Here is a 23,972-nt window from a genome sequence, read left to right as displayed (position 1 = left end):
ATCTTCGTGGTTGGGTTACCGCTGAATCGACACACCCAGGGAGCACACCTCCGGGACAAGCAACCCTGCAATCTTGCAGGAAATCAAGACATCCTGCCTCCTCTCTCGAAGCTTGGTCCTCCTGCCTAGGACCTGATTCCGAAAGGAATCCCATGTTCCTATTGGTCTCGATATCCGTTCCGGAATTTAGGCTTTTCCAATGAGCGCTAGTGAGCACTCGATATCTTCATCGCCTCAAAACAAAGCTGCAAACCCAGTAACCCATCTAGAGGTATTGCCCTATGGCCCCTCGCCGCCGCTAGTTGTAGTCTAGATACGCAAAGAGCCATTTGAGACGGGCCCAGTATCAAGTCACAAGATGCCTGAATGTTAATTATAGATCCGTCCAGAGGAGCACCCGGGGGAGACACTGGCGCGAGGACCCTGCCTTGAAAGAGAACTTTCTCACCGGACTCGACTCCGGCGAGCGCCTCAGGACGATCAGCGACTGAGCCCGTAATTCCCGGGGCATACCCACACTGACAATGAGATGCGTGGTGTGCGTGGCATCGCGAACAGGAGGTCTGTGAATGCGCTCTCCAGCTTTCGGCATCGTGACATTTCTGCTGGAATAGGGCGCGTTTCACTTTAGCTTTTCCGCAAGCTCGCCGTGCTAGCTGAGGACGGTAACCCAATCAAGTCTTCGGAGCGGGTCCCGGAGCGTCTGATTGTTCGTTCAAGATGCCTCTCAGCGGGCAGGCAGCCCAAAGAAGTCCGTGCCCAAACGATCTCATGTACCTGTTGGTCCCCTAGGCGATCATAGCGCTGCCGTCATTCTCGACGGAGTGCCTACCACACACATTGGTTGACTGGCTTTGTTTATCTGTTGGGTCGGCCGTGTGAAACAGTTGACCAGGGCCTTGGTTCATCTCAAGGTCCTCGTAGGACCTAGATCCTCCAGAAATGTCCGCGTCAAGCCCCCGGTTGAGACCCACAAAGGCTTTCCTGAGCCGGCATCAGCTCGGCAAACGTTCTTCGAGGAAAGAAAGAGTTGCCATGTCAGGAAAGGCCTTTAGCACTGATCACGGGAGAGTTCTCTAGCTTTCTCCGATCGAAACAAGTGTAACTTCTATTTCTTGCTTTGAGGTCTGGAGCTGGATGGTCACGCGCTTGACTCACTCGCTGTGTTGAGACGAAGTCTGAGAATATCAGCTGTAAGGCATGGTGGATTTACTTCGCGCTGCAAATTGTAGGCTTGGCGCGTTTAAGTTGGAGGCAAACAGGGGCAGGGCGCATGAGGTCCTATCACAAACTTCCCGCGAAAGTCGCGGGCAAGACGAGGTTGCCTTTCATTCGCCAAGCGCATTTCTTTCGAGCAAATCCGGCAACGGTTTGGGGTAAAGTGTATAACTGACACCAAGCGCGAGCGCTGCTGCGTTAAAGTTCTTGCAGGCTGGATAACTGGCCTGTTTTCTTCACCCTTGGCCAGGTTCATGAGAAGTTCGATGATGTATGCCTGCATTTTACTTCAGAATATCCAGTAGCCATGCAATTCCGCGTGCCAGACAAGTCTGTGCACTGGGTCGACACACTGCCTCCATAGTTTGGCAGAAAGTCCTTTGGCCTAATCAGCCTACGGCCTGCGAGACTCCAAAGGAAACCATGGGAAGGCTCACGAACGTCATAGCTCCCATTATAAGCTGAGTTTAGGACCCAGACCCCGCCTTGAGAGCAACTTGTATACAATCGACGATTTTGGGAGTGGCAGCAGATGTCGTTACATTCCTCTTCTACACCAAAGCTTTGGTATTGACTATCTGGACGGGCGGCAGACATAAGAATTTGCGGTTCAAAGGCCTGGGAGGTGAACTTGATTCACCGGACGGAAGATACCGTGGGCCATGTCTAAGACGCAGGTCTCCGGTATGTTGGTGGATTCAATGGCTTCAGGCGGGGGCTAGACCGTCTTCGATGTCCTTAGGGATCGACAATCCTCCTGGAGGCATGAGATTGAAAACACCATGTAAGCTGGTCTCGGAAGCGCAACACGAAAGGCTTGACCGCGGCAATCAGTAACTCGGAAAAGTCGACGGAGAAACAGTCCGTCGTCCAATAGCTGAGATGAAAGTATATGCGCAACGGTTTTCTAAAACAGGTCAGCGAGCTCGCAACTAGTCAAAGAGCCCACTTGTTTCTGGAGGTACCCTCCGGATTAGATGATTGGAGTGCGCAGTCCGAAGACGCAACCCCACAGCAGCCGTCCGTTCGCAGAGGTGATGGCTGTGCGTGTCAACTCGGTTTCGGTTTTTTTTTTTGGCAAGGTCGAGTCTAAGTCGAATAGAGCCTGGGCGGTGGAGATACGGATTAGAGAGTGAAGATAACCTGTATGCGTAAAAAAATGTGAAGTCAGCGACCGGTTCGGACGAATGGTCTGCGGCGGAGCCGAGACCAGAGCTGGGAGCTAGAAAGTCTGGCGCCCGATCGAGGCGCCAAGAGTCACCGCTTCTACGAGGGTTTTAGATCCAGGAGTCTAGAGGTTTTCGTGCTGTGCCTTATCTCGTCGACTGGTTCAAATCGACAAACCGGTGGGTTGCGGTAACGAAGAGTCGACGCGATGCTGGATGCGGACAAGTTTGGGATTCTGCTATTAGTAAGTATATGGAGTTGTGATGTTGGTTCTAAGTCAGCCCAACCATGCCAAGTGGTTCCCGACCTCACATGTAGACGGATGGGATAGACTGGATGACTGGTAAAGGGAAGGAGGGGGGGACGCCATCCAGTCGCTCGCCGACAACGATGTTCAAGTCCCAGCCTGGAGGTTAAGCTTTACGTATGTGACCGGGGTGGCACGGCTCAGGCGGGCTGCACGGAGGTCGACCGACCAATCATGGAGGGCTGGCGAACGAGATTGGGGCAGCTTTTCGGCAGATGTCGATGAGATTGAGGCAGCATGGGTTGAACTTCTCCACCAGAACGAGGGAGGGTGGGCGGTTCACCCTCACCAGCTCGGGGATGAGAACCTGGGCCAGGACCAAACACCAAGACCAAGGCTAGGATGAGGAGTTGGCAATTCCATGGCGTTGCGAAGATAGGCAGATACGTAATCGGTGTCTGTTCCCTTGGGTGGCGGCTGACGCGCGTTGCCCAACTGGCACTTGACGTGTGAGGGCGGACCTCTTCTTCATCTGAGTATGTGCAGAATAGTGTTGGGTCATTGTGCAGCGTCGCAAACACCCATGCTATCAGGGGCCCGAAGTCCAGAATAGCGTCCACTGTGGTGCACTGCGGCCTGTCTGGCGAACTTGGGATCAACCGCCCGAGCCGGTTATGTGCCTGCGAGGTCGGTCGTCCAACACACCAAAAAGCCTGGGAAAGAATGGTTGTGTCAGCGTGAGGGAGGCCAGAAGTAGCAGGCCTCGTCCTCTCGCTTCCCCTTCGAGGGCGTCGAGACGTGTCTTGGGCTTGTGACCTGGATTACTCCGTGTTCGGGTTGTGAGAGGTTGTGGGACGGTCAATCTCCAACCAGATTTGGGCCAATGGGGGAGAAAATCAGGGGTCCCAGAGGCCCAGAGGGGGAATGCTGTGTTGGGCGTCGCGACACGAATAAGAAAAGTACGGACGTAGGCCTGTTCCCAACCACAGAGACGCAGCGGACGGGCGTTCCTGTGACCGCATAGGGAGAGACGTCCTGCCTCAGTAAAAAAGCCAAGGGTCTTGCGTCCGTAGGTGGTGGATGTGGACGTGGACGTGGAGGTCGACGGAGGCAAACGGCCAAGTCGATGGATGTACAAGTCTGGACTCTGGCGGGTGTGGCCGAAACCCGCAAGTCGTCCATTGGCAGCGTCTCGACGCTCGTAGGACTGGCAAACAGGCACGGCTAGAGAGCGATCAGATGCAAAAGAGCAAAAATGCGCCTGCCGATTGACTAAGGATGTGGACAAGCCAATGGGCGTAAGGTCAAGGGGAAAATTGTAGGTATGAGGATGCCCAAGTGTGCGTCGTACAAGGAGCATGGCGGGCACTCTGGTATTTACTGCGCTATAGGTACGTCTCTCTGAGCTCGGGTCACGGGGGGGTAGTCTTCTCCGGGTTTTCATTGGCCAAAGTCGCATCATGGATCTCATCAGCCCTTTCAGCATGAGGCATCAGACGTGACGCTTGGGCCAACAGACCGTGACAGCCAAGAAATGACAGGGCGGAACGAGGAACGGAGAACGAGGACTGTGACACGGACAAGGACGAGTCAGCCTGCCTCTCGTGGTAGGGCAGGGGCGGCAGTGGGTGGCAGCGCGAGAACGGTAGGCAGGTGCGTCGCGTCCACTGCCAACAGCTGGTCTGTGCAGCGCCCACTGCAGTTGCTCGCATTGCTTCCCACGGAGAGGGGGGGTTCCCAAGTCAAACCGTCCAGGAAACAAACTCAACGAGAGGAGAGACAGCCGAGCAAGGTTCGTGTTCGAGTTCGAGCTCTCGAACTCACATGGCCAGCTCCAGTGCTTGCCGATACCGAGCGTGGGCCCGGCACATACAACACCTCACGTGCCTCGTGTTATTGTTGATGATGGATGAGGGTCAGTCAATCCTATCCCAAGTAAGTATTAAGCTCGAAGCTGGCTGAGTCAGAAATCGGAGAGGAAGAGCCGATATCTGGGGGGGGGGCAGTAAAAAATAAGAACCAAAAACCGAAATGCTATGGTTAAAACCCAAATGATAAAATTAGGGAAGGAAGGGGTCACCTCGTGACCCGTGCGCCGTGACCTGCACTTGCACTTAGCACTTGCACTTAGCACTTGCACTTGCATCTCTTGCACCTGCAACTTCTACGGCACAGGTACCTAGGACGACTGGACTCCCGTACTTGCCGCGTCACATCGCAAGCCAACTCTCTCTTTGCCTGCGCCTACTCTTGCCCAGTCTGAACAGCTCCCGTCTCTCTTGCCTAAACCGCCTTCTCCTTGTACCAGCTAACCCAGCAGCTTGCTCCTGCTTTCCATTCCCTTCCCTCGAGCCTCGATGGGTCTCGAAGTGTGCCGATCACGAAGTAGGTCGCGGCTCATCTGCTCCTGCCTCTTGGCCATGTCTCTTGCGGTGGTCGGTCGGCTTGCCGCCCCTCAATCCCAGTTCTCGTTCCGCTCCTCCCCTGTACGCTGTAGGGACGGAAAGCGCGCTCCGCAGAACCGGGAAGGCCGTCGCCCCGATTGCATCGACTCGTGTCGAATTTGGCATTTCCCCATGCCTGCGACTGCGGACGTTCGACAACCCCGACGTACCTCACCCCATCGGCTCGACAAGCAATGTCCGCGTCTTTTTCGAACCAAGTTACCTACCTTGGGTATGGTACGGTACTCCAAGCTGACAAGCCCGTGCTCCAAGCTGTCTGCCCCCCCTTCCCCACCGGCCCCGTCTTTCCCTTCAGCCCTTCAGCGCACCCACATCCCGCTTTCATCCTCCATGGTTGATCCAAAGTCCACTGTCCTACGCCCACGTCACCCAGCGAGCCTTGGAGAAAAAAAGCCAACACTAAATCCGGTCCCTGCGCGCCCGCCCGTCAAAGCTGCCCCAAGCACTTTTTTGGCGATTCCTGCGCTCCTCCTCCCATTCCTCCGAGCTCACACTTTATCCCACATGAACCGCTTTATGCAAGAGGCATAACCTTGTGCCACACGGAGTGCCGTCTCAACCGTCGCCTGCGCCGTTCCCTTCATAGCAGAGGGCCAAAGGGAGACCTGCCTTGCGGCCCCTTCCCCCTCCCCCACCGTTATGCCGGCACATTGTGTGATCCATCCATCTTGGTTGGGTCCACTCCAGGATGCCGTCTACCCTGCCCTGTCCCGTGCCGCTCCCGGGCACAGGCGACGAGCCTTGCAAAAGGCCCAGAAAGCTCAACCCAACGGGCCCCGCCGCATTCGTGGATGAAGATCGTGGGAAGCTCCGCCGACAACCACCTCCTGTCGTCTCTCGTTGCCGTCGCGTCCACCGCAGTCACCGTACTCTGCGTGCCCTCCCTGTGACTTTGGGATATTTCCCAGCTTGCCTGGGCATGCACCGACAACGAGAACTGCCCGCAACGGTCCTCTCCAGGATGAGGATGCTCTTCCCCCTTTCCCTCACCGCATTCATTCAGTGCCAACACAGGTAACAAACTCTCGCTGGAACCCGGCCAAGGCACGCTCTGGGTGGCGCTGGTCCTGTCACTAATCGCTATCCGTCACTTGTCTCAGTTCGCCGAATCTGATCACTGGGTTTATGATTTATCCAGAGGTTGCCAATGTGCTGACACCTAATCGGCGGCATCGACACCGGCACGTCGTCAATCGCTGTCGCCTGCATTGGGCAGCATAAGCTCATCGGCACGTCTCCGACCCCGTGCACGCGGACATGTCACGACCCAAAGTACTCGAATGCCCACGCCCACGACGACGCACATCGTCATCGTTGATCATCGGTTCGCTGTTCCTCCGTCTCCCCCTTCCCTCCCCAGCAACCCGCAATGAACAATCCCAAAATGCACAGTGAGGGAGCCAGCATATTTACTTGCTTTTTGTCATTTGGCGCCTGGCGGACCAGATCACGCCAGCAACCCAGACCAGGCCAGGCTAGGCCACCGGCCTCCCCAGCCCAGTCTCCTCGTTGCCCCCCTGGTGCGGCATGCTGTCCAACAATTGGTTGTCTCTCTCTTGTCTCTCGCCTAAATGAGATGTGTTGCCGACTTGAAATCATTGACTGACACTCGAGACGCTTGACACCACTCACCCCCCTGGTCCAGCGACCTTGACCGCCAACCACACTTTCTCTCTCTCTCTCTCACTGGCGTCCCTTCAGTCCGCTCGAACCAGGCCAGACTCAACGCATGCTCGCTTGCTCGACAAACACCCGTGCCGCTCACACGCCCCCTATCACACGATCGACCCGAAAACACACAGACACACACACACCGCACCGAGTGCCTATTGCTCTCGGCTGCAGTCCATTGGCCGAGCCAGCTCCCGCCGAAAAGCCTCAAACCACGACGCTAACAACCTGTCTTGCTTTTTTTGTGCGCCTCCGCCTCCCAACTCTCCTATTCGCGCTCAATTGTCTCGCCTGCGTCCGTCCCTTTTTAAGCTTCTGTCGCCCTTTCCTGAGCGGCAATCCGATGCCAGGCGGAGGACGGACCTCATCTCCACGCTCCACGCACCACGCTCCTGGAGCTGAAGACTGACCACAGGGACGGCTTACATGCACAACCGATTCTTATAATACCCCTTCCCCATCTTCCCAGACACTTGTTCGTCACCCCTGGGACACAAAAGGAGATACCTCTGCATTTGTCGATAGATTTCGGCCATCCAGCAAATATCCCCGGCTCACACCCCGATTTCCGATTTGCGCCCTGCGATCAACAACCGCCAAGGTCAATATTCGAACAAAGTGACGTCTGTTTTCAGCATATCGAGGCCAACAACACATGGACTCGAGAAGAACGTCTCCGCCTAGTCACTTCCCCATTCTCATAAAGGCCGGTCAACCATCGTATACACGGGCCATTTCGAACCGAGCTTTGCACAGTGGAGGATAGCCGAGTGACGGATAAACAAACGACCCCAGCCCAGCCCAGCCCAGTGGGACCCAGTTGGTTGGACGGGCAATAGAAAGAGAAGGCCTCTGAGACCGGTCCAACGATCCAAGTACCAACTTCGCCGACCTCGAGAAACGACTACTACCGGGTCCATCACTGGCCACGACCCTCCGTCTGCTACGATCACCATGAGGAATCCGAAGCCTCCCACGTGAACCAACTTCTTTACTCCATTCCCAGGCTACGACTGGCGGCCAGGGAACCACAGCCGTCATGGCACCGTGGCATCGGGACATCGACGTATCGCAATCACCTGCTGCGTCTGTGCCGGATATCATCGTTGCCCGCCTGACCCCGGCCTACGACCGCATTCCCGATGGCCTGACCGACCGACAATGGACAGTCATTCAATCTACGTCGCTAGCTGTCGCTGCTCTGAGCTTTGCATCCGTCACCCTCGCCTTCTACTGGTTTTCTCGCATGAGGCGAAGCTTCAGACATGAGTGAGTTGATCCCAACCGATAGTGTCACCCCGGCTCCAAACCAAGCTGGGATACCTTTGGCGTGGACTCTCCCCCCCACTGACAAGCGCAAAGCCTCATCATGTTGCTTATGTCGAGCGACATGCTCAAGTCGCTATGGTTCATCATCTTCCCCATCGTGGACTTCAAGACGGGTTCAGTTGCATCCGAATCGTCGTTTTGCCAAGCGAGCGGCTTCTTCCTTTCCGTCGGCATAGAAGCGTCAGACATCGCCGTTGTTCTCATCGCCCTCCATACGGCAATTTATATCTTCCGCCCGCGGCACTCTGGGCGCCAGAGCGGCCTATATCCCCACCGCCGCCTTGCGTTCAGTGCTTTTGTATTCCTTCCGCTCCTGATGGCCTCTTTGGCCTTCATCGGCTGGCCCGGCTACGTGAACAATGGCGAGTACTGCTACTTGCCTGTTCGTCCTGAGTGGTCTAGGCTCGCCCTCAGCTGGGTGCCGCGCTACATGATTCTTTTTATCATTGTTGCGCTTTATGCCTACATTTACATATACGTCACCTTGCGCATGCGGCGCTTCGGTCGCCTCAGCGCCATGAGGCGCGCAAGCGCAACACAGATGCCAGATAACGGACACTGGGCTCACATCCCCTCGGTACCCACTACCCCTACATCTCGTCGTGGATCCGAGACCTCCATGGAGGAGTCGGAGCGACGACGTACCTCATCCACGGCTACCACGATGACGGCCGAGATTGAGCTCTTGCACAGTCGTCAAAAGATTACGTGGAACTGGCCGACATATGGCGGCGACGACGATTGTCGGATTCCTGTGACGGAGGAGGTCCTCTCACCCCGCGCGCTGGGACCCAGCACCAGCCCCCGTACCGCGACCTTTGAACCCATCTCGCCACCTCCCCAGAGCTACATACGGCGCGACACCGTTGATCAGAGTCCACCAGATCACCATTACCAACACCAAGCAAGTTTCAGCACCTATTGGCAGCCGCCAAGTAGCCCGACGAGTGCTCGCGCCAAATCACTTGCCAACATCTGGTCGATCCTCCGTCGAGGTACATCCTTTGAATCGGATCCCGAACACAACGCAACCCCGTTTCTCTTTCACCCGGCCATGGATGGCACGGGTATGACTAAGACGCGCGACAAGATTCGTCGTCAACTGCGATTGCTTTTTGTATACCCCCTCGTGTACATTCTGATTTGGGCGGTTCCTTTTGTTGCGCACATCATGCGCTGGGATAACCCCGAGGACTCGGGCCCTTTTGCGGTTGTACTCTTGTCACTAGTAAGCTTGTCAATACAGGGGCTGGTGAACTCGTGTCTGTTTTGCGCTGTAGAGAAGCCTTGGATCGACAGGCAGGCGAGATACAGGAGAGCGCCGTCCAAGACGCGGCGAGATAAAGACGAGAACCGGCAACGGACCGGTCGAAGGACATCATCATTAGCGTAGTCATTTTGTCGCCTTGATACCACATGAATTGAATGAACACTTTTTGTTTTTGTTGATCACCTGTTCCTTGGCTGATCTCTTGAATCTTGGGCCCTAGAACTCGCAGCTGTCCACAGCCCTTACTGTACACCGTCAAAAACTAAGTTTGTCGGGGTAAACGTCGGCACGTCGACCCCACAACGTCCGACATGGCGGATGCCCCGGGAGCCCCGCAATGTCGGAGTTATCGGCCCCATACCAACGCCGCGGGGAAAGGGCCGAAACCTTGCGATGGCGCTGGGGGAAAGGACTCATGAGACAGTGGTGAGATGTCATTATTCATAGCGCAAAGCTTGCCTGCCAGTTTCCTTGAAGAAAACCGGTCCGTGGCGCCATCTTGCTCTCCTGGAGGTGAGGAGCTCTATGGGCGTTGGGAGGCGAGGAAGAAGGGGGTTTGTAGGTGGGATATCAGATAACGACCTTGTCGTGCAACGTACCCCGGGCTCCTTCCCAGGGACGCTTCCTCCTCTGATCGATGGGATTCGTGGCTCGAACGAGCCACGACAGTCCATGTGCTTTGGCGCGTGGAGTTCCTCAAAAGCCAGCTAGAGGATCGGCGATGAGACGGCGGTGCTGTATGTCTTCTGTGAGACGGGGTTGGAGGTTCTTCTTTCGTTGGTGTTTCCAGCGGCGCCACTCTTCTCATGAATCATGATGTCGGGTCAGTGGCGGCCTGAGAGCTCTTTTCCCAGCTCGTAGTACGATATTGCCTGTCACTTATTGCGTCGGTGGACGGGGTGGTACCACTGCAGGTCCCTACAGTCTACGTAGCAGGCCTGATGACGATCAATAAGAACTCGACACGTCGGGCATTGGTGTCGTTGTGTGGGAAGGCGCCGGGTTGATGTAGGAGCACGAGGACCCATTTCACACTGCGGCTACTTGGGTTGTGATATGTGCGCCTGTAAATCTGGCAGAGATTGAACTAGGTTGTAGTAGATTACTATGCAGCCTCTGTATTAGTGAACCCTGTTTTGCGAAAGACTGGGGCACTTCCAAATGGACTGATCATGAATAAGAATTAGATGCTATTGATTCCTGTTCTATGTAGAAAGTGCCAAAATTCAAAGCCATGACGGTTCAACGAACCCAACGCGAACCCAAGCACGTGCGATCCTTGGTTGGCAGCTTCAACCAGATCGTTATGAGTAAATCGCAAAAGAAAAGTAAACAACCAACCCGCGACTCATGAAAACCAAAGGCTATGCAAATGCGGACCATGCCGAACCGTCTGGAAGTAGCGGGGCCAGTGTTGATCCAGTCGTCAACCCATGTAAGCCGGAAGATCATAAAAGTGCTCCTGTGCCAGTGAAGCGAGACCCAGAAGTCGACCAGTGTCAAGTTGCGGTGGACTTTTCGTATGCCTGTTCGCACCCATACGACTACTCGTCATCAGAAATCAACCCGTCCTCTTCGTCGTCCGCGTACTCGACCACGTCGTCAGGGACAACGAGATCATCCAGGTCATCCTCCTCATCTTCACTGCCGAGAATGCCGTCGTCATACTCATCCTCCTCGTCATCGTAGTCAGAGACAATGTGCATGACGCCATCCCTAGTCGTGACCTTGCCCAGGAGACTGGCGATATCTTCCAGACTAATCTTGGGTACTCTTGTTTTGTCGTCCTGAAGGATAGCATCGATATCGAGGATCTTGCCGACCTGCATTTGAAACATGCGGCGCTCAATGGGCGTATTGACGATGAAGCGCACAAAGTGAGTCTCTTTGATTTGGCCAATACGGAAGACACGGGAAAAGGCCTGCTGCTCGACCGCATGGTTCCACCAGAGCTCGATAAGGATGACTCGGTTTCCCCGCGTGAGGTTGAGACACTGCCCTCCGGCGCGCAGAGAAACAATCAGGACCTTGACCTCTTCTCCGTTCTGAAACTCGTCGACGGCCTTGTTGCGCTGCTCAGTGTTCTGCTTGCCGCTGAGGTAGGCAAAGCAGATGCCTTCCGACTCCAGTATGCGACCGATGATCTTCATGACGACGTTGAACTGACTGAAGACTGACAACAAAGTGTTAGAAATCCGTCAGAAAGAAGAATAAGCAAGTGAAAACGTACTGATGATCTTGTCGTCGGGGGCTTCCGCTTGCCATCTCAAGACAGTCTCTTTGAGCGCTGTCATCTTGGCGCTGGGAGTTACAGGCATGTTGGGCTTCTTGTCGCTGATTTGCAAGAACCTGATCGGTTTCTTGTTCCTTTTGTCGTCTTCGGTGTGCTGGAATCCAGTGTGGTCGAAACCTCTTACATATTCCTTTTCGTTGGTGTTGTCTTGCGGCACATTGGCATCGTTTCCGAGCTCTTCGTCCGTTTCATCGCCGTTGAAAGCTTGGAATGGCTTTGGCATGCCAATGAGCCTGCGACATTTCGGGCAGTTCCTACCCTTACGGATTGTTAGCGACGCTCATTTCTTCATAAGTGTTCCGAATATATACCGTATGTGCAAGGTGTACCATCGCACAGTGGGCACAAAAGATGCAGCCGCACTTTTAATGTCAGTGATGGGTTTCAAATCTGAATGAGTCGTGAAATCGACTTACCCGTCCCTTGACTGGGACCACTGGGGGCGTGATCTTGCATTGAATGCATGCGGCAATGTCAAGCTCCTTGAGCCTTTCGAGGTATTCAAGCTCCTTGGTCATGTCGAACTCCAAGCCGAAGGCGCTGCGACCGAATGGCTCAAGTGGGGGCTCATCCTCTTCTGCAATTGGGTCTGTGTTGTCGACTTTTACCTCGGGGTCCACGCCGGGAACTCCGTAGTTCTGGGGGACCATGCCATTCTCGTCTTCTTCCACCTCGTCCTGGCTGTCCACCTCGTCGGAGTCATCACTGATCACGACAACATCGTCTTTTATGATGGCAGTGTCTTGGGTCTTGCCCTGTTGTGCCTCATCTTGCCCTTCAAATTCGTCGAGCCGGCTGATGTATGCTTCCAAACTTTCCTTGCGGGCATCCTGGAGTTTGTTCTTTGTTACCTTCTCTGATTCTTCAATGACTTCTCGCATTCGATTGTTAACCAATTGGTGTCGTTGTGTCCACGAGCCGATTTGGGCATAGACAGTTGCGCCGCCCTTAAGCGATTTGAGTCTTTCTTTGGTAGTGCGCAAGTCTTGTATGGAGAAATGCTCTCCCATCATACCCTCAAGCAAGAAAGGATGAGTTGCGGCTTGTCTCAGACGGAGCAGCATTACCAGGTAGCACCTGATTTGACTCTCAGCAGTGCCCTCCTCCAAGTCTCGGTTAAGCCTGTTTCTGAAGCATCTCTCCATCATTCTACCTTGTGTAAGTCTACCTGGAGAGCTTTCAAAGGAGCGTGGTCAATCTTACCGGAAAATCACCATTTCTTCTGCCGAAAGGTCAAGGTATTGGTGCGTCGGATGAGTGATTGGTAAATTCAAGATTGGCTGCCCGAGAAAATGGTCGCGTTGCGTTCTAAAGTCAAATTTCAGTAGCTACAGGTATTGTTACGAATATTCAAGAGCTTTACCTTCTAAACATGACTTCGTTGACGATTTTGCTGTGCTTTTTGCTAGTTCTAGTCTTCACAGAGTTAGCAATCATCACCCTCCAACGACCAATAGCCACCGTACCCCGTCTCGATACTCCCGAAGATAGTTATTGAAATCTTTGAAGCCTTGATATCGAATGAATTTCAGATAAGAGAAGAATTCTTTGAAGTGTCAGCAAAAGGCTGTCGACACATCAGGCTGTGAAGCTTACCATCAGCTGAGTTTATGAGTGGAGTTCCACTCACTGCCCAGCGGTGCTTGGCCTTAAGCTCGTAGCACGCAAATGCCGCTTTGGTTACACAGTCAGCGCGGCCGTGTTGAAAGGAATAAGATGGAACTCACCATGTGTCAAGTGGTTCTTGATGAAATGGGCTTCGTCAAGGACAACTCTGTGCCACTCGATGCAGTGAAGAACACCAGTTTGCTCTTGCAACCACTTTCGATATTCGTCCGGATCCTTGAGTTGTCTATGCATTTCCTCCCTCTCCTTGACAGAAGGAATACTGTCTCTCAGCTGGTGATAACTTGCGAAACTGTTTCCTAGGTTAGGTTTCACCATTTACGAACCTTATACGGCGGACATCTGTAACTCACACAATGTTGAAAGATGCCAAAAGGTCAATATCCATCTTGTTTCCAGCTTTGAAGTGCACGATGCTCCTCGCAAACCGTTTGTTGCAATGCTTCTTGACCTCGGACATCCACTGGCTGATCATTTGCCCCGACGGACAAATCACCAGTGTTGCTCCCTTTCCTGCATCTTTGAGAGTATCCGAGGCTTGATTGCCCACAATGCAGGACAGAGTCTCAATGGTCTTTCCCAAACCCATGGCGTCGGCGAGAACGCCTCCTCTCGGCTTATTTGGCGTTGTTCTCAGCTCTCGACCCATCATCCAGGCTCCGACGATAAGCTGGTGATTCATCATTGGGGTAAGTAAGCCCCTGACTTCCCATCCGCCATTCCGGCAGCGAACAGCGCGAGGCCCCCAAGATTTTGTTGCCTCTCGAAGTTCCTTCTTTTGAGCGATTAAAACCTTTTTGTCGAAATACTCGGAGGCGGCTTCTCGCATCTGCTTCAACTGATCCTCTCTTCTGGTCGCTGTGATGGTTGGCGCTGCTGGCAAGTCGCCTTGGTCAGCCCGATGCTGGATAGCATCGTATGGCTTAAGCATGCTATGAATCATTCGGTCGAGGTCCTCATCGTCAGAATCATTGCCCTTGTTTAACGCGACTCTTGCTCGCTTGGATTTGCGTGAAGTGTTGTGGATGCTCCCCTGTTGCCCCGGGCCCTTGGCCTCTTGCTCTCTTTCCTTTTTCTCCCTTCTGGCCCAATAGCCCGAGGCATCTTCTATAGGAGCTTTCCTCTTTGGCCTTGGTTTAGGGTCATTTCCCTGATCGAAGGTCTGTTTCTGAAGGTCGGACTCAGGAGATACGATGAAGGGTGATGGCTTGGGCTTGCTGCCGGTTCTGGCCATGCTTTGGGCTCGACTGAGCTGAGATATGACATGCACCATCTCGTCAAGTTCGTCGGCACTCAGAGCACCTTGAAGGACTTTCTGTTGCAGCTCTTTCTTTCTGATCTCGAGTGCTTCGATGCCAGAATGGCTTTTTACAGCCGGAAGAATGGGTTCAACATCGAACAATGGCTCCTTTTTGACCACGGTATCCAAGTCGATGACGCTAGGGGCTCGTGGAAGGGACCACTTCACCCGAGCGTCAGAAGGAGCATCCGCTGGGTCGATGATCATGAAATCGCTGTCATCCTCTAAATCGGGCTCGGACTTGACTTTGATGTTGTGCTTGGGCGGAGAGCCGCCGTTTTGTTCTTCTCTCGTGTTCGCAACAAAGAGGTCGGTCGACTCAACAGAAGGGGACCTGCAAGTAGCAGGGTCGGCGTTGTTCTCCATATAGACATCGTTGCGCATATCGTTGATGATGTCCTCGACTGACTCATTAAACACGTCGGGCTCCTGAATCTGCTTGTGAGTTACTCTTCTTGCAGCGCTGAAATGGGATGGGGTTTCCGTGTCCGACTCATTATCGTCTGCCAGAAAGGGTGTTCTTTTCATGCAAAGAGCGGGCTTCGCTTGACCCTGATTGTCTGGAGTTGCTGACATCTTGAGTGTCGGCTGAGAGACTTGTCTTGGCAAATAATGTCAGAAGTCGATAAGTTTCAAAGTGCTCCTTGTATAGGGTCAGCGCTCATCATCTTCCACGTTTGGATCGAGTAGTGAAAAGAGATGAAGTTGACGTTGCTGGAGATGAGGGCAGGAGAGTAAGTTGTAGGAGAAAGATGGAAGGAAGAAGTGGTAAACGTCGGAAGAAATAGTGGAGGAAAGCGAAAGTACCGACAAGAAAGAACCTCCGAGGAGAGTCGGAAGAAAATGCGAAGATAGGAAGGTAACGCTTTGAGTCGGGGCCAAGCGGTGTAAAGTGAGACCCAAAAAGTCAACGATATTGTGGTGTAGAAGTTGAGGGGGCGCTAGGTGATGGTGAGGAAGTATGAGGTTCAGGCCGTAGGTGATAGGATGGCAGGGTGCCTTCGGATGTTGAAGAAAGTGGACTTGGAGGTGGAAGAAGAAGTTGATCGGTTTTGAAAGCAACCTTTGGTGGTCAATTAGAGTAGGCAAGATTGGCCCGAGGAGGAAGGAAGGCGCTTTCTGGGCCGAGGCGCACCTGTGTCGGGATTCACGAGAGAGATCAATGCAAGACACGGGTAAGTAAATCATCCTCTGCTCGATTCTGCATACCTTCAGGTAGAGAATGGTGTGGATCGAGCAGCATCAGTTGGTTATGTGATGGGAGATGATTGTTAGTAATGATTATGCATTTTTGATGATGGTAAGACGCAGCAAGAGAGCCTTTTCTCACAATAGGGTATACACAAATTCAAAGTCAGAGACATGTAACTGATGAAAAATCTAGTTTCCAAAGCAAACGCTAGTCTATTCAGGTGAACATCCGAGATTAATTGCCTCATTCCCTCAGGAAACGCAAGAAACCACGGGCAATGTTGACGCCATCGTGCTCAATGTTCGCGCGGTTGATGGCATCGGTGAAGGTCTCCTCGTCAAAGACGCCCGCCTTGTGGCGGACGTTGAGGATCTCGCTGACGATGGGACCAGTGAACTCGGGGTGGCCCTGGACTGTAATGAACTTCTTTGGTGAGTAGAATCCCTGGACCGGGCACAGTTCCGTGTACGCAAGAGACTCGGTGCCGGGCGGGTTGGCCGTGACGACGTCTCGGTGCATTTGGTGGATGCGCTGAACCGTGTTAGCTCTCACGTAATGATGTCTCTTGTGCAGTCGTGGGCTCAGGCAGAAGGGGATTACCATCTTGTCCAGCTTGAAGATCTCCTTGCCCTTGGGCGTGAGGTTGACATCGACTACGGCAACCTCCCAGCCCAGGTCGCTCCTCTTGACCTCGACGCCTAGTGAGCGGCCAATGATCTGGTGGCCGAAACATACGCCGATAGCCTTCACGCGCCCGCTGTCGATGCACTTCTTGGTGAAATCGACCAGCTTCAGGATCCAGGGGTCATTATCGAAGGAGTTGTGCTTGCTACCAGAGATGAGGATAGCGTCGATGGATTCCAGATCCGGGTATGTGGCATCATCGCCTACAACGTGATATACTGAGAGGTCAATGATGCTGTCGAGCGGCGCGGGCGGGTCATCTGCCAGGGCGGCGGTGCGGAGGAGCGCGGTGAAGACGCCGCCGTAGCCGCCGTACTCGGCGTTGGTCTGCGGCTGTGGCGTATCGGCCTCGAGGATGGCCAGGCGGATGCGGGGGGGTTGGGAGCCCATCTTGGTTTATGAGGTGCGATGTTTGAGTATATACACGGTATGAATGAATTTATAATAAAAGAGACTGAGGTTGGCGATATCTGGGAGAAATGTTTGGATATGTACGATGAGAAGATAGGGACCAGGGATGGAGACAAAGATGACAAAGAGGATGTGAAAGAAGGCCTCGTGACAAAGCATAGCACCCGGAGGAAGGGACAGGTGGTGGCTGCTCGAGGTTGCCGGCGCCCCGACCGCGGTCCCGCGGCGGTGGTGGTGGGGGTCGCGGGTCGCGGTTGAGTCAGTTGGCAGTGCCTTTTGCTGGAGTTGCCCCGCGATGCAGGGCGTCACCTTCTGGACCCCTCCACTAGCGACACCGATAGCGGGGTGGAATCGACCGCGATAAGAGACCGCGCTGGCGATAAGATAACATGGCCGAGGTGATTGCACAGGAAGGAACTCGACCGATGAGATCCGACAAACTCAATTGGACCGCTCCTCGGCGTCTTCGTGCCTGTTGCAACCTTCGACGTCATCCTAGCCCATTTCCATCCCAGCTCCAAGCTGCCCGAAACCGCGCTTCAACACACACAGTCTCGGCGGCAACGTGCATGCGCTTCCCTATGCATTACTTTACAGACGTTCCAGCCCTTTGATCGAATCCTTTCCGCTCCAATGCCTCCCAGGGTCTCCCTCGGCGCCTTTCTCGCCAACGCGAGATCAGCCCTCACCGCGCCCGCGCCGCAACGAGCCAGTCCCTTGACTCTCGTCGTCGGCAACGAATCCGCAGGTACGAGACGCCAGCTCAAAAGCTTAACCTTGGGTACACCGACAAAGGGAAACTGACATGCTTCTCTTTTGCCAAACACAAAAGACCTCGACTCCCTCTGCTCGGCCGTCGTCTACGCCTACCTCCGCACCCACGCCCCGCCGCACACACTGCACATCCCCATCTCGAACCTCCCCCGCGATGACCTCAAGCTGCGCCCCGAGATGACCGCCGCCCTGGCCCACGCCCAGCTGAAGCCGAGCGACCTCCTCACCCTCGACGATGTCCCCGCGGACCTCGCCGCCAAGGATACGCGGTGGGTACTCGTGGACCACAACGCCCTCACGGGCGACCTCGCGGCAAAATACGCCGGCAGAGTCGTCGGCTGCGTCGACCACCACGCCGACGAGGACAAGGTCCCCCGGGACACGGGCGACGAGCCCCGCGTGGTAGAGAAGTGCGGCAGCTGCTCAAGCTTGGTGGCGGAATACTGCCGTCCGGCGTGGGAGGCCCTCGCCAAGGCCGGCGATGGCGGGGACGTGGACGCGCACCTGGCCAGGCTCTCGCTGGCGGCCGTTCTGATCGACACCACGAACCTTGGATCCAAGGACAAGACCACCGACAGGGACGTCAGCGCCGTCTCGTTCCTCGAGCGATTCACCGCCGCACCCTACGCGCGCGATGCCTTCTTTGACGAGATATCCGCCGTTAAAGAGGACATATCCTCCCTGGGCTTCCGCGACGTGTTCCGCAAGGACTACAAACAGTGGGAGGACCAGAGTGCCGGTCAGGGGAGGGGGCGTCAGGTCATGGGCGTCTCGGCCATCGTGCAGAACCTGGATTACCTCCTCGACAAGGCCCACGGCGACGAGAAGGTGTTGCTGAGAGAGTTCCGGAAGTGGGCCGAGGAGAGGAAGCTGGACATTGGCGTCATCATGACGACGGGGCATCCGGATGGCAAGTTTGAAAGAGAGCTGCTCTTGTGGGCGTTCAATGACGATGCCGTCGAATCGTGCAAGAAGTTCTACGAGGGTTACAAGGAGGAGCTGGGCCTCGAGAAGTGGCGCGAGGGGAGGCTGGATGAGGTGGCCGAGGGCCAGTGGAGGATGGCCTGGAGCCAGAAGAACTTGTCTGGTTCTCGCAAGCAGGTCGCGCCCATGTTGCGGGAGGCCATCAAAGGCGGTGCACGGCTGTAAGAAGTCCTCACCGATTCCAACGGACTGCTGCAAAGAGTCGGATGTTCAAAAGCCTATACCCAAAGCATGTTCAATCAGTCGGCGTTCGAACGCATGTCACCTGTAACGGGTTACAGCACAGGCTCTCCATCAAACCCTGAGACGCTAGTCGTTTAATATTCATCAGTCTTGAAACAAAATTGGTATATGAGCACACGTCTGATGAGACGTGGGATACGCGCAATATGCCCCAGAGGACGAAGAACGGCCCAAAATCAGATCGACCAGGGCGGTCATCTGGTTTGCCTGACGGAGTGCAGCATGTTGTTGTCTACACCGTAAACCAAAAAAGTATCATCAATGACGACCCAAGGCCATCTAAACCCTTCCATTTACTTCACAGGACATTGAAACGTCTGCTTGGATAAAAGTGTCTTGTTTTGGATTTTTGTTCCATCATCTCTTTGGACGATTATATGGTACATCTTTTTTATACTTGTGGTGTGGGAGATATCCTGACATCGACCCATGCCAGCGCCCTCTTCCATCCTCATCTATCTATACAGTCGTCTGGGTAGACGTCAAAACATCGTACACGAAATGTCCCAGAAGCAGCACTTTTGTTCTTTTTTAAACTCCGCCCTGGGAACCTTGAAAAATAACGCCTCCATGTACATGAAAAATAGTACAGTTCAACAACGCCGTCGCAGATGCAACCACTATTATGCAAATCGTCCCACTCTCAAAGCATGACCGTGACAAACATGTCCGCACGTCAGATTCGTACTGTGTCGCAAAGATGGCTTCACGGGTCACGAGAAGAAGTACTCGCTCTCCTTGAGTCTCTGGACATCAAAGTCGCCCTTCTCGGGGATGGGCGGGAAGGTCAGGGGGAGCCAGACCTGGATGGTGTTCACCTTGCTCTTGGGGTCCACCGCCTTGGGCTTGCTGACGACCGTCTGCTCAAAGTACGAGATCTTCATGTTCTCCAGCATCTGCGATGCCCACTGAGAGCCCGGCGACTCGCCCTCGGGGGTCTCGGCCTCGGGGACCTCCGCAGCGATCTCGTCGTCGATGCCCTCCTCGGACTCGGCCTTGATGTCATCCGCCTCGTCGGCCTTGTCGGGAATGTTGCCGAGTCCAAGACCGTCCATGTCCTCTGGCTCGGCAAGTGACTCGGTAGCCGACATCTCCTCAAAGATGCTAGCGGGCGTGACCATCTCCTTACCCTCGGCGACCTGCTCGGGGTCGGAGGAGCGGAGAAGGGTCTGTCTCTTGTACTCCATAAGAAGCTCCTCACGAGAAGACATCTTGGACTTCTTGCGGAATGCGGTGATCTTCTTCTCCACGGGGGTTCCCTGGTTAACCTTGGCAAGGTAGATGGAGCCGCGGTACCGGGCCTCGAACTCAGCAGCGAGACGGCCAACAACGTCTTCCTCGTGGATTCTGACAAAGGCGTCGCGAAGGACACGGTTCATTGTGTTGACGTCAGAAGCGTGGGTCCAGAAAGAGTCGTGGACGGCGGCGAAGTCGAGGCCAAGCTCGTGGCACTCCAGGGCAGACAGCAGCATGTGCGTCGCGTCGAGCGAGTGGATGAAGTTGGGAGGGAAAGCCTGGAGCTGCTTCTTGCGGTGAACGGGATCGGAGCGTTCGGGGACAGTTAGGGACAGGTCCTGGAGGGACGTCTTGATGATGCGAGTGCCACTCTTGCGGTACGGTTGGGCGATGGGCATGCGGAGGGGAGTAGTCCACACAATGGTCGCGCGGAACTGGGCCAGGAGATCGTCGGTAGTCGTCTTTTTGTCACCAGCCTTGACGGTCTTTGACGGCGAGGGCAAGAGATTGTCGTTGTTGATCCGCTCCAGTTGCTCAGCAGAGAGCGCCCTGCAGACACGTCCACCAATCTCACCGAGCCAGTACTGGATATCGTGGGCACCACGGAACATGGACGACAGGGCCTTGAACACCAGCGTGGCAACGTAGGAGGCGATGACAATGTTGTCGAAACCAGACTCCTTGGGCAGGTTGGGGTACAGCGCATCAAGCTGCTTGCAAACCTGCTTCTTCGCGCCGGCAAAGGTGACACCATAGACGTTGGTCATGACGGTCTGCTTGACAACCTTTCTCGTGATCTTGCCGTTCATGGCCAGCGCGAACGGGTTGCCAGCCTCGGCGTCCTTGGCAATATGGTCCTTGACGATGTTGGCGACAGCAGAGTAGACGTCGGCGGGCTTGTCGCCGGGCTCGAGGTTGACCTGTCGAGCGCCCCACGAGTCACCACCAAGAGCGGCGTAATGCTGGAGACCGTTGCAAGTGCCGTCCTGGTGAACCGGGAGATGGGAGACGAACTTTGTGGGCTCCGGAGATTCCAGAGCGGCCTTGAGTTCAAAACAGGTTGCGAGACATTGCCACGGGTCTTCGGCCTTCAGCCACCATCGGTTTCCATCGAGCGGCTTGTTTGCCGAGTCGAAGATGTTGACCAGGTTGTCCATGGCAAATGACTCTCTGTCCTTGAGACTGGCCTTGTCGAACCCGAAGACGTTGGCCAAGTGGACCTTGAGCCATTTAAGGCCCTCCTCACCCAGCTCTTTGCCCTTGGCAAAGCGGAGGATGCCACGGACGTGATCAGCACCCATGTGGTTAAGATAGGTCGGCAGAGGGTAGGCGCGGCCTCGGAAATCGATGTTGTGAGGGAAGTAGAAGGTTTGGTTCCTGAAGGCTCGCGCGATTTCCAGCTGGAAGTTCATAAAGCAGCGGACGGAGTGCAAGCCGCCTCGTTCGTTTTCGGCGGCCTTGACAGCCCTGATCCAGAGTCTATGCGCCAGCGGGTCATCGGACGCTTCGGGTTCGGGGGGTACAGGGATATCAGGATTCAACGCGGGCAGATTCGCGAGCTCCTCACCGGTGTTCCAGGCCGCGAGCATGACGTTAAGAACAGGTGTGTTGACGCGCCATGCGGTCTTGCCCAAGACGTCCAGACCCTTGAAGACTTGGTCCATGTCTCCGCGAGCGATGGCTGCCTCACTGTACAGCTTCTGGTCCTTGTCACCCTGTTTGATGCGGACAAGGTTCGCTCTGCTTTCCAAAAACCCGCCCTTGTCAAACGCCTGCCACGGTTCAGGCTCGACAACCATTGGCAGGTGCTTGGCAAGGTAGTCTCCCTGGGGCTCTCGCTTCATAATGCTAATCAGCTCCTTGTTCAACAGCATCATGCCAATCCTCTTGCCCTTCTTCAGCTGGCTAACATGGGAGAAGGCAGGTTGATACTGGCTGATCAGGGTCTTGGTCTCAGGATGCTCCTTCACCACCTTGATCTTAGCCGTTTCGATGAGAGCCGAGAGCAGCGCTGCGCCAACCTTTGCCCTAACAGCGACAGGCCAGGGAGTATCGGCGAGGGCAGACTCCTTCGCCTGAGCATCACTCAGCAGCTGGCTGGTTTCTTCAGGTGAAGCCTTGTGGGCGCCCTTGGACGATTTCGACATAACGACTCGTCTGCCCTTTGGCTTTGATGTTGCTTTTTGACTCGCAAGTTGGGCTTTGATATCCTCCTCGGCCAGCTTGGCGAGGCTGGCGATGGCTGCAGAGATAGGCATGCCTCGGTCGACGCCAGTGATGGCCGTTGAACTCAAAGTGCCCAGAATGGTAACGGCAGAGAGACGGCTCGGCGTCGAGAGCCGCAGAAAAGGCCCGTACATGCACCGGTCGTAATCTTCAGGAGTCTTTTTCACCGCGGCCTCGGCGGCCTCGATTTTGACCATCTCCTCCTTGAGTCGAGCCTCCAACGCAAGTTGCCAGTCGTATAGGCGGGAGTTCAGGGATGCATGTGAGACGGAAGTGTTAAGACCCATCTTTTGTAAGGATTCGTTCTCCTCGCGCCACCGCTCAACAGCAGCATCGATACAGTCACGCTCAAGGCGGGCCTGAATTTCTCTCTGCTCACGGATGGGTAATGTCGAGATGTCGCAGTTCTGGGGAATCTCGTCGAACAAACTCAAGGTATGCTTCAGAGTCTTCAGTCCAAAACCCTTTTGGGGCGTGGCCAAAACCTCTGGCATAGACTGCACTCGAGCGGAGGGGATCTTGTCGGATGCTTCTTCAGAGGCAGGCTCGGCTTGGGTCTCGACTTCGGCGGCAGATGCCTCAATTTCTTCGGGAGCGAGGTTGTAGGTCGGGCAAATGTCGGTGATGACAGCAAGGTCCTGGTCGCTGAGAATCTCTGCCATTGACAAAACCTGGAGACCGGCCTCTCCAGGTGCCAAGCCCATGTATCGAGTAACCAAGCGACGGCGTCTGTCGGGATCGCGTTCTGATAGCAGCGAGGCCTTCAACATGCAGGCGACAGTTTCGGCGGTCTGAGGCAAGCCCTTGACACGGATGTGCAGTTCGTACCATTTGTGTAGACCCTCTGCTTGTTTTACGTCGGGACGCAGTCGCATCTGATCGAGAGAGGCGCGGAGGTATCGGTTGTGCAGGAAGATGAGTTCTTCTCCGGGAAAGACATCGTAGGTACTCATGCGCTTGAGGACCATTGCAGCGCGGTCGACTTTTCCAACACGAATGCAAGCGTGGAATAAGGGGAGCATCTCCTCGGCGTCGCCAGATATGCCGCTTGTGTTCATTTTTGAGCGAGTTGCACTCTGTCTCGACTCTTCAATGACAAGGGGCGAAGAAGGATCGAACGCGCGCAGCTCATGAACTTGCCGGCCAGCCGAGGCCTTCCGGTAGACAGGCAAGATGGAACTGTTGAGCCTGCCATACTTGGAGTCGTCGATTGGTTGGTGTTCCTCGACAGCGGTGGCAAGATTCCGTCCAGCGCTCAAGCTGTTCCTCCTTGTCGTGGGGCGCGCATTTTGCTGTGTGCCAAAGCAACGGCTGCTTCTGTCGCTTGCGTTGATCGTGGTTAAAGGGAATCGAGGAGTCGGTCGAAGGGGTCGAAAGATGGCTGCGTGGTGGAGAGAGATGCTTCTCCGGCCGTTCCTGAGAAGCATTTTGGAAGCTCACGCGACGGTCGACGCGAACCGAAAGAATAGCGTCGTCGTCGTCGTCGAAAGTGGCTCAACAGCGCAAAGTCTGTCGATCGTCTAGTAGATGTGTCGGTGCATTAAAGTACGAAAGGGGTATAAAAGAATGTAGACTATATTACAAAGTACAGAGAAAAGATCTATTGCGACACGGTGTAGAGGTTCGCAAATGCAAC

The 23,972-nt window shown here is 54.8% G+C and overlaps 8 protein-coding genes across 8 annotated transcripts; 3 read left to right on the top strand and 5 right to left on the bottom strand.

The window, feature by feature from the left end:
- Window positions 1-373: 373 nt before the first annotated feature.
- On the bottom strand, window positions 374-592 carry ColSpa_05395 (uncharacterized protein; the record flags this gene model as incomplete). Its single annotated transcript, XM_049271607.1, has 1 exon — window positions 374-592. One exon carries the CDS (start codon window positions 590-592, stop codon window positions 374-376), a length of 219 nt encoding a protein of 72 aa, XP_049127564.1.
- A 7,215-nt stretch (window positions 593-7,807) lies between these two features.
- On the top strand, window positions 7,808-9,441 carry ColSpa_05394 (G protein-coupled receptor GPR1; the record flags this gene model as incomplete). The annotated part of the gene is made up of 3 exons (XM_049271606.1): window positions 7,808-8,037; window positions 8,131-9,325; window positions 9,397-9,441. 3 exons carry the CDS (start codon window positions 7,808-7,810, stop codon window positions 9,439-9,441), a joined length of 1,470 nt encoding a protein of 489 aa, XP_049127563.1.
- A 1,307-nt stretch (window positions 9,442-10,748) lies between these two features.
- ColSpa_05393 (uncharacterized protein) lies at window positions 10,749-11,544 on the top strand (the record flags this gene model as incomplete). Its single annotated transcript, XM_049271605.1, has 2 exons — window positions 10,749-10,802; window positions 11,161-11,544. The coding sequence occupies 2 exons, from the start codon at window positions 10,749-10,751 to the stop codon at window positions 11,542-11,544; spliced, it is 438 nt and encodes a 145-aa protein (XP_049127562.1).
- On the bottom strand, window positions 10,794-12,541 carry ColSpa_05392 (DNA repair protein rad8; the record flags this gene model as incomplete). The annotated part of the gene is made up of 4 exons (XM_049271604.1): window positions 10,794-10,829; window positions 11,140-11,540; window positions 11,598-11,874; window positions 12,077-12,541. 4 exons carry the CDS (start codon window positions 12,539-12,541, stop codon window positions 10,794-10,796), a joined length of 1,179 nt encoding a protein of 392 aa, XP_049127561.1.
- A 799-nt stretch (window positions 12,542-13,340) lies between these two features.
- Window positions 13,341-15,162, bottom strand: ColSpa_05391 (transcription-associated protein 1; the record flags this gene model as incomplete). Its single annotated transcript, XM_049271603.1, has 2 exons — window positions 13,341-13,578; window positions 13,640-15,162. 2 exons carry the CDS (start codon window positions 15,160-15,162, stop codon window positions 13,341-13,343), a joined length of 1,761 nt encoding a protein of 586 aa, XP_049127560.1.
- An 859-nt stretch (window positions 15,163-16,021) lies between these two features.
- Window positions 16,022-16,852, bottom strand: ColSpa_05390 (putative glutamine amidotransferase-like protein; the record flags this gene model as incomplete). The annotated part of the gene is made up of 1 exon (XM_049271602.1): window positions 16,022-16,852. One exon carries the CDS (start codon window positions 16,850-16,852, stop codon window positions 16,022-16,024), a length of 831 nt encoding a protein of 276 aa, XP_049127559.1.
- Window positions 16,853-17,506: 654 nt separating this feature from the next.
- Window positions 17,507-18,796, top strand: ColSpa_05389 (putative extracellular glycosidase; the record flags this gene model as incomplete). Its single annotated transcript, XM_049271601.1, has 2 exons — window positions 17,507-17,621; window positions 17,706-18,796. The coding sequence occupies 2 exons, from the start codon at window positions 17,507-17,509 to the stop codon at window positions 18,794-18,796; spliced, it is 1,206 nt and encodes a 401-aa protein (XP_049127558.1).
- Window positions 18,797-19,587: 791 nt separating this feature from the next.
- On the bottom strand, window positions 19,588-23,763 carry ColSpa_05388 (DNA-directed RNA polymerase, mitochondrial; the record flags this gene model as incomplete). Its single annotated transcript, XM_049271600.1, has 1 exon — window positions 19,588-23,763. The coding sequence occupies one exon, from the start codon at window positions 23,761-23,763 to the stop codon at window positions 19,588-19,590; it is 4,176 nt and encodes a 1,391-aa protein (XP_049127557.1).
- Window positions 23,764-23,972: the final 209 nt, after the last annotated feature.

The sequence above is a fragment of the Colletotrichum spaethianum genome (genome assembly GCF_022836535.1).
Source record: "Colletotrichum spaethianum MAFF 239500 DNA, contig12, whole genome shotgun sequence".
Taxonomy (NCBI): Eukaryota; Fungi; Ascomycota; class Sordariomycetes; order Glomerellales; family Glomerellaceae; genus Colletotrichum; species Colletotrichum spaethianum.
Note: the sequence above shows the minus strand (reverse complement) of the source record. Positions and strands in the feature narration are given on the sequence as shown.